The sequence below is a fragment of the Selaginella moellendorffii genome, unplaced genomic scaffold (assembly GCF_000143415.4).
Source record: "Selaginella moellendorffii unplaced genomic scaffold, v1.0 SELMOscaffold_102, whole genome shotgun sequence".
In the NCBI taxonomy this organism is placed as follows: Eukaryota; Viridiplantae; Streptophyta; class Lycopodiopsida; order Selaginellales; family Selaginellaceae; genus Selaginella; species Selaginella moellendorffii.
The window spans coordinates 570,373-583,394 of NW_003314363.1; the positions used below are offsets into that span (position 1 = coordinate 570,373).

The following is a 13,022-nucleotide window of genomic DNA, read 5'->3' on the forward strand; positions in this document are numbered from 1 at the left end:
AGTGGCAGTCAACGGCACCAGGCATTTCCCCCGGATTGCCGGCCATGTCATAAGCCCCGCGCATTCAAAAGAGTGGAAGAGGAGAGAGAGAGTGAGAACTAGGAGGAGGAAGAAGAAGAGGCGTTGCGCTTAGATCCCAGAGAAGAGAGGAAGAGAGCAAGAAGACGATGGGATCGAGCGCGGCGTGGATTTGCGCGCTGCTCGTGGCGGCGGCGCTGATCGGGGAGGGGAATGGGCAGCCCGCGGCGGCGGTGGATTGCACGTCCCAGCTCGCGCCGGTGGCGCCGTGCCTGGATTACGTCCAGGGCAATGGTAAGACGCCATCCTCGGATTGCTGCAAAGGATTGTCGTCGCTGGTGACCACCAGCCCCGTGTGCCTGTGCCAGCTCTCCGAGGGCAAGCTCAATCTCTCGGCGCTGGGCGTCACCGTGGATATGAAGCGAGCGCTCAGCCTCCCCACGGTTTGCAAGATCAAGGGCGCCGATCGGAGCCGGTGCGCGGGTAAGCTTTCCATTCCATTCTCTGTTGCGGAGCTCGAATCTCATTGTGTTTCTCTCGTTCTTCCAGCGATTCTAGGAACTCCAGCTGCAGCTCCTCAGGGTAAATCCATGGTTTCTCGGCGATAGATCGTACTGACATTGCGTTTCTCTGTTTTTGTTGTGGCTCTAGCCGCGGGGCCTGGGCCGGCTATGGTGTCCGGGAGCGAGACGGGGTCTCCGGGAGCTGGATCTGGTGCAGCCTCGACGCCCACAGGAGCAGCAACAATGGCGACTTCTTCCGGGACATTGATCCTCGCAGCAGCAGCTCTGTTGGCGTGGAAATGGACCTCATAGAGCGATGCAGCGACTGATCCGCGAGCGAGCGAGTAGAGACAGCTATGGATTCGTCGTGATGGTTTTTGGGTCTTTGTTTTTCCTTCCTTCTAGCCATAGCCATAGCAGCAGCAGCTGATTGATTGATTGATTGATCGCACCATTCCACTCTACGTGTTTTGTTCATCCGCCTGTCGCTGTTCTATATCAGATAATCGCGCTCCGTTGTCCGTGCTGATTTTTAAATACCACCGACCCAAGCACGCAAGCAGCCCGTGAGATCTGTCCACTATCACCCTGTTTTTAGGGTTCCTCAATGGTTCATGCAATTCAAAAATCTCGTTTACAATCCCAAATTAGGGTTCTTGCTTGTGACAATGCCATCGTTCCCCGCGAGGACGCGATACTTGTCCTTGCGCGTGAGAGTGGTACACTGGTAGCCCATGGCGTCCGCGATTAGCCGCTGGACGTGGTTGGCGACGTCGTGGCTGCTCCGTCCCCCGCCGCCGCATGTTTGATCCGGTGGGAGCTGCTCCAGGAATTCCATCTCGTACCTCACGGCCGGATTCATGAAGAAGAAGAGGAAATCCAGGCACTTCCACCCGCGTGCGCTGGTGCCGTGGAAGACCGGCATGGTAGTCGCCAGGGAGACTGGGACGATGGTGTCCGTGAGCTCTGCGAAGAGGGCGCTGAAGCGCAGCAAGCAGGGCTGGCGGCACGTCGTGCCCTCGGGGCATACCGCCAGGTGGCCCTGCGCGAGCAGCCGCGTCATGCTGCGGGCGTCTCGGTCCTTGCAGCGCGTGAGCCGCGCGGTGCGTATCGGGGAGAAGAGCTCGGACACCCGGCTGAGGCTGTAGGTGACGGCCGCGACGGCCTGGCCCATCACGAAGGAGATGAAGACGGGGTCGAGAAGCGTACGGTGGGAGAGGACGAAGAGGACGCCCCGCTGGGAGGGCTGGAATATCCGCGGCGGGAGACGCCCCCTGACGCGTACAGACACCCCGAGGAGGTGCTCGACGGGCAGCGCGACGCGCTTGGGGAGGCAGATACCCAACAGGATGCGAGTGATCGCGAGCGGGATCGCGAAAGGGAGCCAGAGGAGGATCGTGAGCGCCCAGAGAGGGGTCGGCCTGTGAACGAGCCTACCGTCGTGGAAGATGAGCGGCGGCGCGGAGATCTTTGCCTGCTCGCCATCGCCATCGTGATCCCTCACAATGTAAGCCTTCTGCGCGATCAAATCCATCCAATACACCATCAGTCTCGATCCAAAGACGACGAAATCTTACCTTGCAGAGCTCCGCGAAGGAGTCGGACCCAATGCCTATATCCGGGCTGTTAAGCTCCTTGACCGCGCGGTACCTCTCCCGTCCCCGCGGTATGCCGCGGACCAGCCCAGTGTACCACCCGCCGCGCGTCACGTGCAGCTCGCTGCCCAGCACGTGCTCGGTCTCCAGGAAGCTCTTTGCGAACGACTCCACCATGACGCGCGGTAGGGACGTGACGACGTACCGCCGGTCACACGTCGCAAAGACGCGGTGGACGCCGCGGTGCACGTCGTCAAGAAAGGCCTTTGGCAGTACCGCGCGGGCGACGCATCGTACCGCCGCGTCGCGCAGCCCCGCGAACGTCACAAAGGCGTACAGCCGGATGTCCGCATCGCGGCATTGGAGGATGTGGGTGAGGATCCAGACGATGGGGAAGGAGGCGAGGAGGAGGAGAGCTCTGAGAGGACTCCCGGCCTCGAGCGCGACGAGGAAGAAGTATGGAAATGTAGAGCTTGATCGGAGAAGGCCGCCCTCGAGGAGCGATACCACTCGCTGCTCGGGCCGGGCGTCGGCCGTGTCGATAGGATCAAAGAGGCGAGCTCCATCGGCGTCGGCGTTCTCGGTGGTGGATTTCCGGAGCTGGACGTAGATCATCTTGGAAGAACTCGAGTGAGAGTGAGTGCTCGGGGATGCACGAAACGCTCTAAGATCTTGGTGATGGAAGAAGATCAAAGCACTGCTTGGTGATGGAAGATCTTTGAGGTTGGAAAACTCTAGAGATTATATAGCAGCCGCGGGAGATTCCGCCACCACCACCACGACGATACCACTAGAACTTGGAACGACTCATTCCAGATCACGAGAGAGGAGCATGGGGGGGGGGATTGGATTTGGAGGATGCGTGGCTCTCGTCCCGCCGAAGTTGCGCCACTACAAAGTGGATCTGGAGGAGAAGGTTTGTAAAGGGGGGACTCGAAAAATCCCTTGGTTGGTAGTGAAAGTGCTTGAGTCGTGGAAATCTTTTCCCTAGATCAATGGTGAAAAGGGCGAAAGGAAACAAAATCCCGACACCATGTGTCTCGCCATTAATGCCGCATTATATCGGTTTCTAGGGTTTTGGTAGGGTTTTTCTTTTAGGGCTTTGATGGCGGAGGAGGAGCTCTCGCGCCTGGCGCTGGACGAGGAATCCGACAGCGATGAGGAGGGGGAGGTGGAATTAGGTTTCGTCCAAGCGCCAGAGGCGCCATGGATGCTTCGGCGCCAGCATTTTCCCTGTAAAGCTGGCGGAGCGGCGGTAAAAGAAGCTCTTGTTTCTGTGCTGCCTCGCATGTGAAGGGATTCAAGGCGGGCGCGTCTTGTTTTGTCCTTTTTTAAAGGAGTGAGTGATTGTGGTGGTTTGATTGGCAGGCTTGGCTCGATGCTGACAGCGTCCCGAGGACTCCAGATTCGTGCTGTGATTTTTGCGAGGAGCCTCTCCGTTTTTTGCTTCAGGTATTGATTGGAGCTTGATTTGTTCTAGATTCGTTTGGTTGTGCAGATTTATGCTTCGCTGGAGGAGAGGAGCGATACGTTTCATCGAACGCTCTTTATGTTCATGTGCTCGAAGATGGAGTGCTTGAGAAGAGATCAAGCCGAGCAGAAGAAGCCCGCGCAGTCGTCTTCGAGAAGGTAGTTTTTTCTTTCGACGTCGAGCTTTCCGTTGTTTTAAAATTTTCTATTGCAGTGTGAAGGTCTTTCGATCGCAGCTTCCGCTTAAGAACATTTTCTACTCCGATACGCCGTCCAGAGGGAAGAATGATCGTCCTTTGACGACTGGAGGTACAAAGTATTGATGTTCTCCCGCCTAACATGAACTTTTTGTAGTGGATCTCTGTACGTGGTGTCGTACATGGAGAGGCGAAAAAGTCTGTGGAGGGTGTAAGACAACAAGATACTGCTCTCGCCAACATCAGGTGCATACCTACTTTCGCTTAATTGACATTGTCAGTGTTGGACATGCTATTCTCCAGGTAGAGCACTGGCGCGCTGGTCATTCCTCTTCATGCAAAACTCAGGCACCTGTGCCAACGAATAACTCGAGCAATAACTTATGGCCCGAAATGGAGATAGTACTGGGTGAAGAAGAACGAGATGAAGAAACTGGAAACACTCTTCCAATCGTACCCGCTAACCAGTCTCTTGCCTTGAACGCAGAGCTTCAAGGCTTTGAAGAGGTCTGTCACTTAGTTCCTAGAGTTTCTTACCCTGAACTCTGAATCGCAGGCATCTGGAGAGAAACAGTGCTGGGCAAACTTTCAAGCACGTATACAAAGAGCCCCAAGTCAAGTGCTCAGGTTTGGATTATGAGTTCCATCTGTTTCTTGTGTGTTGAATTGCCACACTTCAGATACTGTCGGAACAAAAATGCCAAAGTGTTGTGGATGAGACCGGACGATCAGCCTACGGCCGTGGATATCTCACCTTGTCAACTTTGTGGAGGACCTCGCATCTTTGAGTTCCAGGTGTGCATGTGTCATGAGTTGCCTGTGTTAATCCCGAATTTTGATTCCAGGTTCTGCCGCAGCTTCTCTATTACTTTGGAGTAGATAACGAGCCGGATTCCCTTGACTGGGCCACGGTTGCGGTTTACTCGTGTTCTAACTCTTGCGAAGTGGAAGGCTACGCCCGAGAGTTCATTTGGGTTCAGCTTCCGATCTGAAGAAGCAAGTGACTTTAACTTCGAAAGGAGAAACTTGCCAGATATGATCTTACGTTGAATTTTATCTCCCTTAACTCTTTCGCAGGGAAAACCACTATGGTTTCGATGCACGTTTTCATTTTTCTTTTCCAGCAAGGTGACGCATAAGTCACTCCGCAGTCTCAGGTTCCCAAGCAGTCAATCGACGCGGTCTCCAAAGCAATCAGAAGACAACTATGTCGAATCTTGTTGCTGGTGCTTGGGAAGTATCATCAACATTTGGCCAAGTTGATGTCTCAGAACGGAGAACCTTCGGCAGACGTCCAGATTTTATCAAAACTAGCTTTTGTCTATGTCGTTTATTATAATTTGGCTTCAATTAGCTGGCTGAGCTTCACACATCCAAGTCCATCACGACCACGAAGACAAATATCTACCGTATTTGTTTCTCACTCTTCTTTCCAACCATGAAACAACCTACAACAGCAATGTTGATCTAGCAATTTGACGCAGTCGAAAACACTTTGCTCGAGTAAAGCGGGAGGTTTTCTCGATCATCTATCTACTATTTGAGATCCCAGGACTTCAACTACCAAAACATGGCTGGATTCACGTTCACAAATCCAGCGCATGCTTTACCACCTGTGCATTGCAACCCATCTACAACATAACTTCAAGTGGATCCAAGCGCGCCTATAAGAACACAAAAGCTTTGGTGTTACCACCCCGTCTTCCCAGGCTGAATCGTTTACACCATTTGCTCTCCCGAATCCAGAAACTTAACATCCAAAGGCCTCCAACGCCGATGAGGGCCGGCCTTGAGTGTGATCGTGGAAATGGGAGTGATTCATTCTTTAGACTACCTTCGGGAATTTAGAAATTTATGTAAGTTGAGAGTAACTACAAAGTTTCCCAGTTGCCGTTTGGCATATCTTTTTGAAATGATATCCATCCGTCACCTTCCTTTCTAGTGTATGATACCTGGAAAAGCTTTAAACCAGACTTCAACATAATCATTAAAATTTCATCACGAAGTCTGGGGAGGAAGAGCAATTTTTCTAATTCTGCTTCTTTTGCATCTTCCTGTACCATTAAGATATATCAAAATTACAACACGTCAACAAAATCATTAAACGAACCTCATCTTCCGTTCCAAAAGGCGGGCATGGTTCAAAAGGTGTGACAGGCTCGAGCAAAACAGGGATGTAACATCCAATGACCGCAACCTTGTCGGTGCGCAGCTCCCACGGTAAATCGTCTTTGTCATCACGTCTATTTGACCGCTTTGTTTTAGCCAAGAGATGCTACAAAAAGAAATACTTTGTGAACAGTTGTTAAATCTAATCTAGAGCATACCTCTTGCTTTTGTTGTTTGCTTTTAAGCCATTGTTGTGCATCCACAGTGCTTGTAAAGATATTTTCCACGGGAAGTTTGCTCCTCCACAAGGTCTCAAAGCCTCTTAAGTACAGTGGTGGCACTTCGCTGAAAATCAACTCAGGATTGGGGGTGAACTCCATCATCATTTCTCCGACGAGTGTCCTGGCCCTTGAAAGGGCATCCCCTGCGTACACCCGCTCCACGAAAGCACCCTGAAAGTGAAAGAGTCTTACTATCACGAAGAACAATTAATGTACCAATAGCTTTCGGAACATGAAACACACTGATGTTCTTCCAAAGCTTGTAATGGAAACGATGAGCTGTACAAGCCTGTGACTTCCTTTAACTTTAGTCCCTGGAAAAGATTAAAACTCAAAGATATCAATAATAAACAAGTTATGACACTTACTCTGGATGTAGCTTAGAGAATCTAGAGTTTTTTTATCTATCCGTTTTATGGATATATATTGTATTGTGCGCTTGCAGCTGGTTGCAAGCTCTGTGACCAACATATTAAAACAGTTAGCTAAGAAAAACAAGAATTTTACCGAGCGTTTTTGTGATCTTGAAACCCCAAGTAGATTTAAGAACTTGAGGTTGCTTTTTTGCATCCTGTAAATTACACATCAAGGAATGCAACGCAAAATCAAATTCTTACCCATTCCATCAATGAAGCAAGTGTTGCTTTAGCTTTAGCTAAAGCAACACGTCGCAATATATCATCCCACCGTCCTAAGATATCAGCCGAACGGCCGATTCTTCGAGACTCCATTAGAGGGATTTTCCCGTCACTCACAGTAAATGTTAACGTTCCTCGCAGCAGGGGTTCCTCACGGAAACACGGATCAAGAACCTACAGGACAGTTTCACGTAAAAAGCAGCTTATAACCTTCAAACTCACCACTAATTCGTTGCTATCAAAAACGCCAAACGTTACAGTGATAGGTAGCTGCTGTACCTTGACCATGAACTGGGACAAGAGAAATATGTAAGAACCTTAGAAAAATTGTTCATAGTGAATCCTTACCTCTGCCTCTCGTCTCTGAAAGGAGAGTATGGCCGCCAAAACAGCAATATTGGCACCATCAATCACATTCCTGCAAAAACACAAAACAATTCAATGCCTAGAAAGGAAAATAAAAAACAAGAAGAGCATTACCCGCCCTGATGTCTAACCCAGATTGCAATGCGTAAGCTTTTTCCTGGCATAGCGCAGACACACTCACTGCAAAACTGTGTGAACAAATATAGCTCCGTTTTGCACATAGAAAATACCTCAACAAGCAAGTAATCTTTCTTGACAGCTCTTCCGGCCCAATGTCGAGTGGAGGCTCATCAAACTCAGTATGCACATTGAAGAACGGATGAACCGATTCAACACTCGCACTCACAGAAGCTTGGATTACAGATGTCCCCAGGTAGATGACACCAGTCCTAAAAAAAAAACGATCTATCAATCACTGAGCTCTCAAATTTCGGACTTTTACTTGGATGGAAAGATTATTAGTCGCCGGGCATCAAAAGGACCGCGGCCGTCATAGCGAACCCACGCTGGAGCTGCTGCCCGTGCCAGCGGCGTAGTAGCCATCGCTCGGATTTCCGATGCGCTCGTACGCGCTGTGCTGCTGTCGCGCAATCTCGTTTGCTTCTCGACCATATCAAAAGCCCTAATACATTGCCAAGTGTCCGTGGTCTCCCGAGCTAGACGCCGACGGCTTTGATATACATATCTCGCCGAAACCTAAGAATACTGGAAGATCCATAAGCCCTCGCGCGCTGGTCATTCCTCTTCATGCACACCTGCGCCAACGAATAACTCGAGCAATAACTTATGGCGAGAGCGAAGAACAAAGAGATGAAGAAACTGGAAACACTCTTCCCATCCTACCCGCTAACCAGTCTCTTGCCTTAAACTCAGAGGTTCAAGGCTTTGAAGAGGTTTGTGGTTCTACCTCGAATCACAGGAAGAGAAACAGGGTTGGGCGAAATTTCAAGTACGTATACAAAGAGCCCCAAGTCAAGTGGTGACGTTTGGAGATTCCATTTATTTCTTGTGTGTTGAATTGCTACTCTTCAGATACTGTCGGAACAAAAATTGGGATGACACCGGACGATCAGCCTGATATCTCACCTTGTCAACTTTGTGGAGGACCTCGCATCTTTGAGTTCCCGGGGTGCATGTGTTAGGAGTTGCCTGTGTTAATCCTCGAATTTTGAATGCCAGGTTCTGCCGCAGATGCTCTATTACTTTGGACAACGAGCCGGATTCCCTTGACTGGGCCACGCTTACGGTTTAATCGTGTTCTAACTCTTGTGACGTGGAAGGCTGTTCATTTGCGTTCAGCTTCCAAGCTGAAGATGCAAGGATTTCGAAAGGAGAAAATTGCCAGATATACAGGGAAAACCACTGCGCGTTTTCATTTTCCTTTTCCAGAAAGGTGAAGCATAAGTCACTCCGCAGTCTCAGGTTCCCGAGGAGACAATCGACGCGGTCTTCAAAGCAATCATCTCCAGAAATCGTTACTATGTTGGACTTATTGTAAATGGAATCTTGTTGCTAGTACTTTGGAAGTATCATCAGCATTTCACCGGTTGTCTCAGAGACGAGTGGCGCGGAGAACCTTCGGCAGGCGGCAATCTCTTTTGACTTGGATATGTTGACTCGGTATGGATGGACTCGGTATGAGCACACGGGAAGATGGATCCGGGTTTTGATGCTTCAAGAGGGCAACACCTCTTTGGACAGATCCATTTCTCAACCTCGGCAGCCAACATGAAGAGAACGAGCAAGCCTCCAGCGGTGTATGCTTCGGCTGTCTTCGTATTCATACTGCTTGCGCTGGTGGTTGTTTTGGGGCCATTTGATCTTGGATTTCTGTCAGGCCAGACTCTGGCTGGTTCGTCCAGATTTTTTGCAGCCACTCCCGAGAGCCTCGCAGCCAGCAATCAATTCGTAAGTAGCAAACTAAGGTCGAACGTATATTCGCTAACTCGTTTCCTTGCATAGACCGTGGAGGAGCTGAGAGGCTTGAATCAAGTGCTACACGATGCCAAGTTTGGTGACAACACGATAATTCTCACGCATCTCAACCAGGCCTGGGCAGCAAATGGCAGCATGATCGAGATGTTCCTTCGCAGCTTTCACGAGGGGATTGGGACAGAGGAGCTGCTGGATCATCTTGTCATTGTGGCACTCGACGAGCCTTCCTTTCAGCGGTGCGTCCAAGTTCACAAGCACTGTGTTGTTCTCAAGACCGAGGGAGTGGATTTCTCGGGAGATCAAAAGAGTTACATGGCTGAGGACTACTTGAAGATGATGTGGAGAAGGATTCAGCTGCTCAGTGTCGTCCTCGAGCTCGGCTACAGCTTCGTCTTCACAGTGAGCTCGAGAAGTTTTCCATTGACTTTTGCTTGAATGACGCGTTGTTTTTATCCTTCCAGGACACTGACGTGTTGTGGTTTCGCGATCCATTCCCTCGTTTCCATGCGGGTGCCGACTTTGAAATCGCCTGCGACAGATTCAATGGCGCCGATGCCGACTTGAGCAATCCAGTGAACGGAGGCTTCCTCCACGTCGTCTCCAACAGCAAGACAATCTCGCTCTACAAGCTGTGGTACGAATCCCGTCTCAGGTTTCCGGGCAAGCACGATCAGCACGTCTTTGACGCGATCAAACTCAGCCCGGAGTTTGGAGCTCTGGGCTTGAACGTCCGGCTCTTGGGCACGGAGTATTTCGGCGGGTTCTGCGAGAAAGCAAAGGATCTGGACGTGGTTTGCACCATGCACGCCAATTGCTGCATCGGCCTGGAGAAGAAGATGATGAACCTGGAGCTGGTTGCCGAGGGCTGGAGCTTGTATAAGCTCATGACGCCGGATCAGAGGCAACACTTCCAAATATCTTGGAGGGCTCCAGTGAACTGCCCATGAATTTTTTTATCCGAGCGTGTATTATATGGATCGAAATTCTTTTTGTGAAGGACAAGTTACATGTCCGATTAAACTTGCCCTTTAGGGGCATTTGCTGCAAACGATTTTGAAAATAAAATAGCGGTTAAACCCGGGGAGATGGGATAGTCTTATAGAGCTGAATCCCTGGATCGAGATCCTGGAAAAGCAAGGACCCTCTTCAAATCGATCACTCCTTTTCATTTTTTCTAGCATGGGCTCTCCTCTCTGTTTTCCTGTTCTTGACTGGCAATGGAGGCAATTCTTCCCATCATTTGCGCGGCAATGCCACGTGGCGTGCTTACATTTCATAGTGAATAAAAAAACAATATGTTTCAAGTGACAACCCTAGGGGTAGGGGATAGTCTTATTCCCAGGATCTTTTCTTGAATTTAGGGCTACATATATGAGATGTATCGACTTCCAACGGCCGATATCTTGATCGGCGAGAATATGCGCCGATCGCCGTGTCAACGATCCGGGCGTTGGAGGGCTAGGGTTCTAGCGGGCATCGCCGAGGGCGCAGGGGATGGTGTAGAGGGCGCCAATCCGAGAGGCATGATTTCTTGCAGTCACTGGCCGAAATCCTTGCATGAATTGGCGCGGCAGACGTAGCCGGGGGCTTCCAGGATCTGGTGAGTGTCGCGTCTAGCAGTGCATTGATCCTCCACGGACGAGATTTCCTCGGGGACTTTCCCATCGATCACTGACTCCAGCTTGAGCGTGGATGGATCAAAGTCGAGGCAAGCACAGCTCCCTTGCCGGATAACTCTATACTCTCCGGGAAGCAGAATGTCGATGAGATCAAGTTCTGGAATCCTAGCAGGTCGTCTAGCTTGTTATATGCGGAGAGATGGCAGCCGTCGAGCACCAGATAGCTCCCCAGATCCCAGATAAGTTTGTGCCGTTCCAGGGGAACGGGCGAAGCCAACGAGAGCGTGAGGCTGGAGCTCGAGATAAAAGCTTCCATGGCTTTCGTTTGTGGGAGAGGCGCTGGAGACAAGCTTTAGTATCTCGTTGACGAACAGCGAGTCCGTGGGGTGGTCGAAGCTCTGCCAGACTCCCTAGCCATTCCTGCGGAGGAGGACGAGGCATAGAACGCCATAGCCACAACTCCTGTTCCTTGGCCGGAGGTGTTGGAAGACCATACCTGGAGAGGTCCCTGGCTCAGGACTAAGTTTCCATCGTCGCCAAATGCGAGGGTCGCGTCTGGGAAGGCTTGCCAGAAACTGGCAACGGTGGTGGAAGAGCTGCATTCGACGTCCTTGAAGTCGGGCTTCCAGATCGACAAGTAGAACGATGGCGGGTGCGAAGGCGGGTGGCAAAGCTGTCGGAGAAGCCCCTCATGATCGTCAGGTTGGGAGCGACCGATGGATCGATCGTCCATTTCGAGTTGACAGGAACTTGGAAAAAATCGATTTTTCAATTTTCTTGAAGCAACCAAAGTGAGAGCGGGATCAAAACACTGGAGGACGAGAAAATCAATGTAAAAGCTGGAAGTTTTGCCACATGTTTAGCCATCTACGACAGGCTTATAGCATCCATCCGAAAACGACACTCCATTGGCTTGTCCGTGGAAGAGGAGGAAAGAGCTCGCCGAATCTAATCCTGTGATAAGTACAGTCCTCGCCAAAAGGAAAAACTTAAAAAAGTGCTCTCTCCATACCTCTAGAAGTTCTTTTGAGTTGATCCAGCCAACCTGCGACGAGTAGTTGTTGAAGAAACTTGGAAACTCTGTCCGTACCTCTAGAAGCTCGAGTTGGATCCACCAAGTTTACTTTGCTTTTCTTTTTTTGTGTTGGGGAGAAGGAATTACGGTTGTCAAGGGACGCGAATGTAAGTTGCCCTGTGCTGCCGTGCACGAGTTGCTTTGAAGAAAGATGATGGCGAAGGTGGTTCGCGGTCAATTTTGTGAGGCGTCAATGAAGACTGCTCGTGCTTGCCACTGTCACTTGTCAAGCTGCCCTTGATCTCTTCGCTTTCTTCCCGAATCACAACTTGACTGTAGTATGCGGGATCCACATTTTCTGGCGACTGTAAACTCGGTTGCAACTGCATTGCTTCGAAAGCACTGTTAGAGAAAACAGCAAGAGAAAGAGAGACACAAGGAGAGCACGAACCTGTGGAAAATGGCGCCTGTAGGCCTGAAGACGTATTTGCGGAGAGGCTAAGCAATGAAGGAGCTCGAAAAACTTGGACTGGGCGAATAGAGAAGCGCGCTGCCAGAGAAGATACGTCAGGTCTTTGGCCTGTCCCCTCAGTTCACCCAATCTCCGATCAATTTCTGGTTCGTAGCTCGTCACAAACGGTTTCAAAAACGTCGTGTAAATGTAGTTTGTCCCCTGAAAGTATAAATTCGATCTGGCTCCAGACAGTACAAACAAAAACTATAGCAAACCTTAGTCTTGGGATACCACAAGTAGACTATAAAAGCAAGCTTTGCTTCATTGTACATCGGAAGCCTGCAGGAAGCAAAGACACCTCAGACTGCTTGCTATCCTAGCTAGCTCTGGATATTACCAGGAAATGAGAGTGTCGGTTATTCTTTCCACAAATGTCACCACCGCAATTAGCACCCTAGACAAACAAACTGGTTATAGCTGCAAAGAGAAAACAAGCTTCCAACAGTTACCAGTATTGGCACCAAAACGTTTGTTCTTCCGCATCGGTTTTCCTGTTCTCGATGCTCTTAAAACACTCGTATGCAGGATAAACGTAGCCAAGGAACATCCTGAAAAGAAGACGACTGTGAAGAACATCCAGGAACCAAAACTCCAAAACACTTACGTGAGAGTTCTCATAATGAAAGACGCCATCTCCCACAGCTCTACGCCCTGTTGCGATGTGTACTCAAAACCCCGAGCTTTCTCCTTCGATGGAACTTTTTTCGTGTCCTCCTCTGCGAAGATCCATTCTAATCCCACATTTCAGCACGAAAACTCGTG

The 13,022-nt window shown here is 50.2% G+C and overlaps 7 protein-coding genes across 9 annotated transcripts; 3 read left to right on the forward strand and 4 right to left on the reverse strand.

Moving 5' to 3' along the window:
• Positions 1–93: 93 nt before the first annotated feature.
• LOC9629878 (non-specific lipid-transfer protein-like protein At2g13820) lies at positions 94–1,060 on the forward strand. Its single transcript, XM_002989907.2, has 3 exons — positions 94–501; positions 568–600; positions 670–1,060. Exons 1-3 carry the CDS (start codon positions 168–170, stop codon positions 831–833), a joined length of 531 nt encoding a protein of 176 aa, XP_002989953.2. The 5' UTR covers positions 94–167; the 3' UTR covers positions 834–1,060.
• Positions 1,061–1,132: 72 nt separating this feature from the next.
• LOC9629879 (glycerol-3-phosphate acyltransferase 5) lies at positions 1,133–2,851 on the reverse strand. The gene is made up of 2 exons (XM_002989984.2): positions 2,099–2,851; positions 1,133–2,037 (listed from the first exon to the last, which is right to left on the reverse strand). The coding sequence occupies exons 1-2, from the start codon at positions 2,729–2,731 to the stop codon at positions 1,156–1,158; spliced, it is 1,515 nt and encodes a 504-aa protein (XP_002990030.1). The 5' UTR covers positions 2,732–2,851; the 3' UTR covers positions 1,133–1,155.
• Positions 2,852–3,041: 190 nt separating this feature from the next.
• Positions 3,042–4,866, forward strand: LOC9646752 (programmed cell death protein 2). Its single transcript, XM_024663703.1, has 9 exons — positions 3,042–3,371; positions 3,485–3,568; positions 3,615–3,745; positions 3,801–3,895; positions 3,941–4,029; positions 4,087–4,290; positions 4,340–4,410; positions 4,464–4,578; positions 4,629–4,866. Exons 1-9 carry the CDS (start codon positions 3,222–3,224, stop codon positions 4,773–4,775), a joined length of 1,086 nt encoding a protein of 361 aa, XP_024519471.1. The 5' UTR covers positions 3,042–3,221; the 3' UTR covers positions 4,776–4,866.
• A 503-nt stretch (positions 4,867–5,369) lies between these two features.
• On the reverse strand, positions 5,370–7,789 carry LOC9629880. Its single transcript, XM_024663742.1, has 13 exons — positions 7,620–7,789; positions 7,408–7,566; positions 7,292–7,357; positions 7,160–7,229; positions 7,034–7,102; positions 6,791–6,985; positions 6,681–6,744; positions 6,542–6,631; positions 6,390–6,487; positions 6,111–6,344; positions 5,894–6,058; positions 5,736–5,837; positions 5,370–5,396 (listed from the first exon to the last, which is right to left on the reverse strand). The coding sequence occupies exons 1-13, from the start codon at positions 7,787–7,789 to the stop codon at positions 5,370–5,372; spliced, it is 1,509 nt and encodes a 502-aa protein (XP_024519510.1).
• A 1,074-nt stretch (positions 7,790–8,863) lies between these two features.
• On the forward strand, positions 8,864–10,070 carry LOC9646753 (uncharacterized protein At4g15970). The gene is made up of 3 exons (XM_024663704.1): positions 8,864–9,085; positions 9,140–9,511; positions 9,574–10,070. Exons 1-3 carry the CDS (start codon positions 8,906–8,908, stop codon positions 10,057–10,059), a joined length of 1,038 nt encoding a protein of 345 aa, XP_024519472.1. The 5' UTR covers positions 8,864–8,905; the 3' UTR covers positions 10,060–10,070.
• Positions 10,071–10,513: 443 nt separating this feature from the next.
• Positions 10,514–11,486, reverse strand: LOC9629881. The gene is made up of 2 exons (XM_024663716.1): positions 11,240–11,486; positions 10,514–11,151 (listed from the first exon to the last, which is right to left on the reverse strand). Exons 1-2 carry the CDS (start codon positions 11,462–11,464, stop codon positions 10,909–10,911), a joined length of 468 nt encoding a protein of 155 aa, XP_024519484.1. The 5' UTR covers positions 11,465–11,486; the 3' UTR covers positions 10,514–10,908.
• Positions 11,487–11,536: 50 nt separating this feature from the next.
• Positions 11,537–12,975, reverse strand: LOC9646754 (putative HVA22-like protein g). 3 transcript variants are annotated; one of them, XR_002990889.1, is made up of 7 exons: positions 12,865–12,975; positions 12,710–12,808; positions 12,598–12,654; positions 12,476–12,539; positions 12,198–12,419; positions 11,822–12,129; positions 11,537–11,776 (listed from the first exon to the last, which is right to left on the reverse strand). XR_002990889.1 is itself a non-coding variant. In XM_002989987.2 (6 exons), the coding sequence occupies exons 1-6, from the start codon at positions 12,891–12,893 to the stop codon at positions 11,899–11,901; spliced, it is 702 nt and encodes a 233-aa protein (XP_002990033.2). In that variant the 5' UTR covers positions 12,894–12,975; the 3' UTR covers positions 11,537–11,898. The 3 variants fall into 3 exon arrangements, 1 of the variants encoding a protein (XP_002990033.2); XR_002990890.1 differs by having other exon boundaries at positions 11,537–11,685; positions 11,744–12,129; XM_002989987.2 differs by having other exon boundaries at positions 11,537–12,129.
• Between the last annotated feature and the right edge of the window lie 47 nt (positions 12,976–13,022).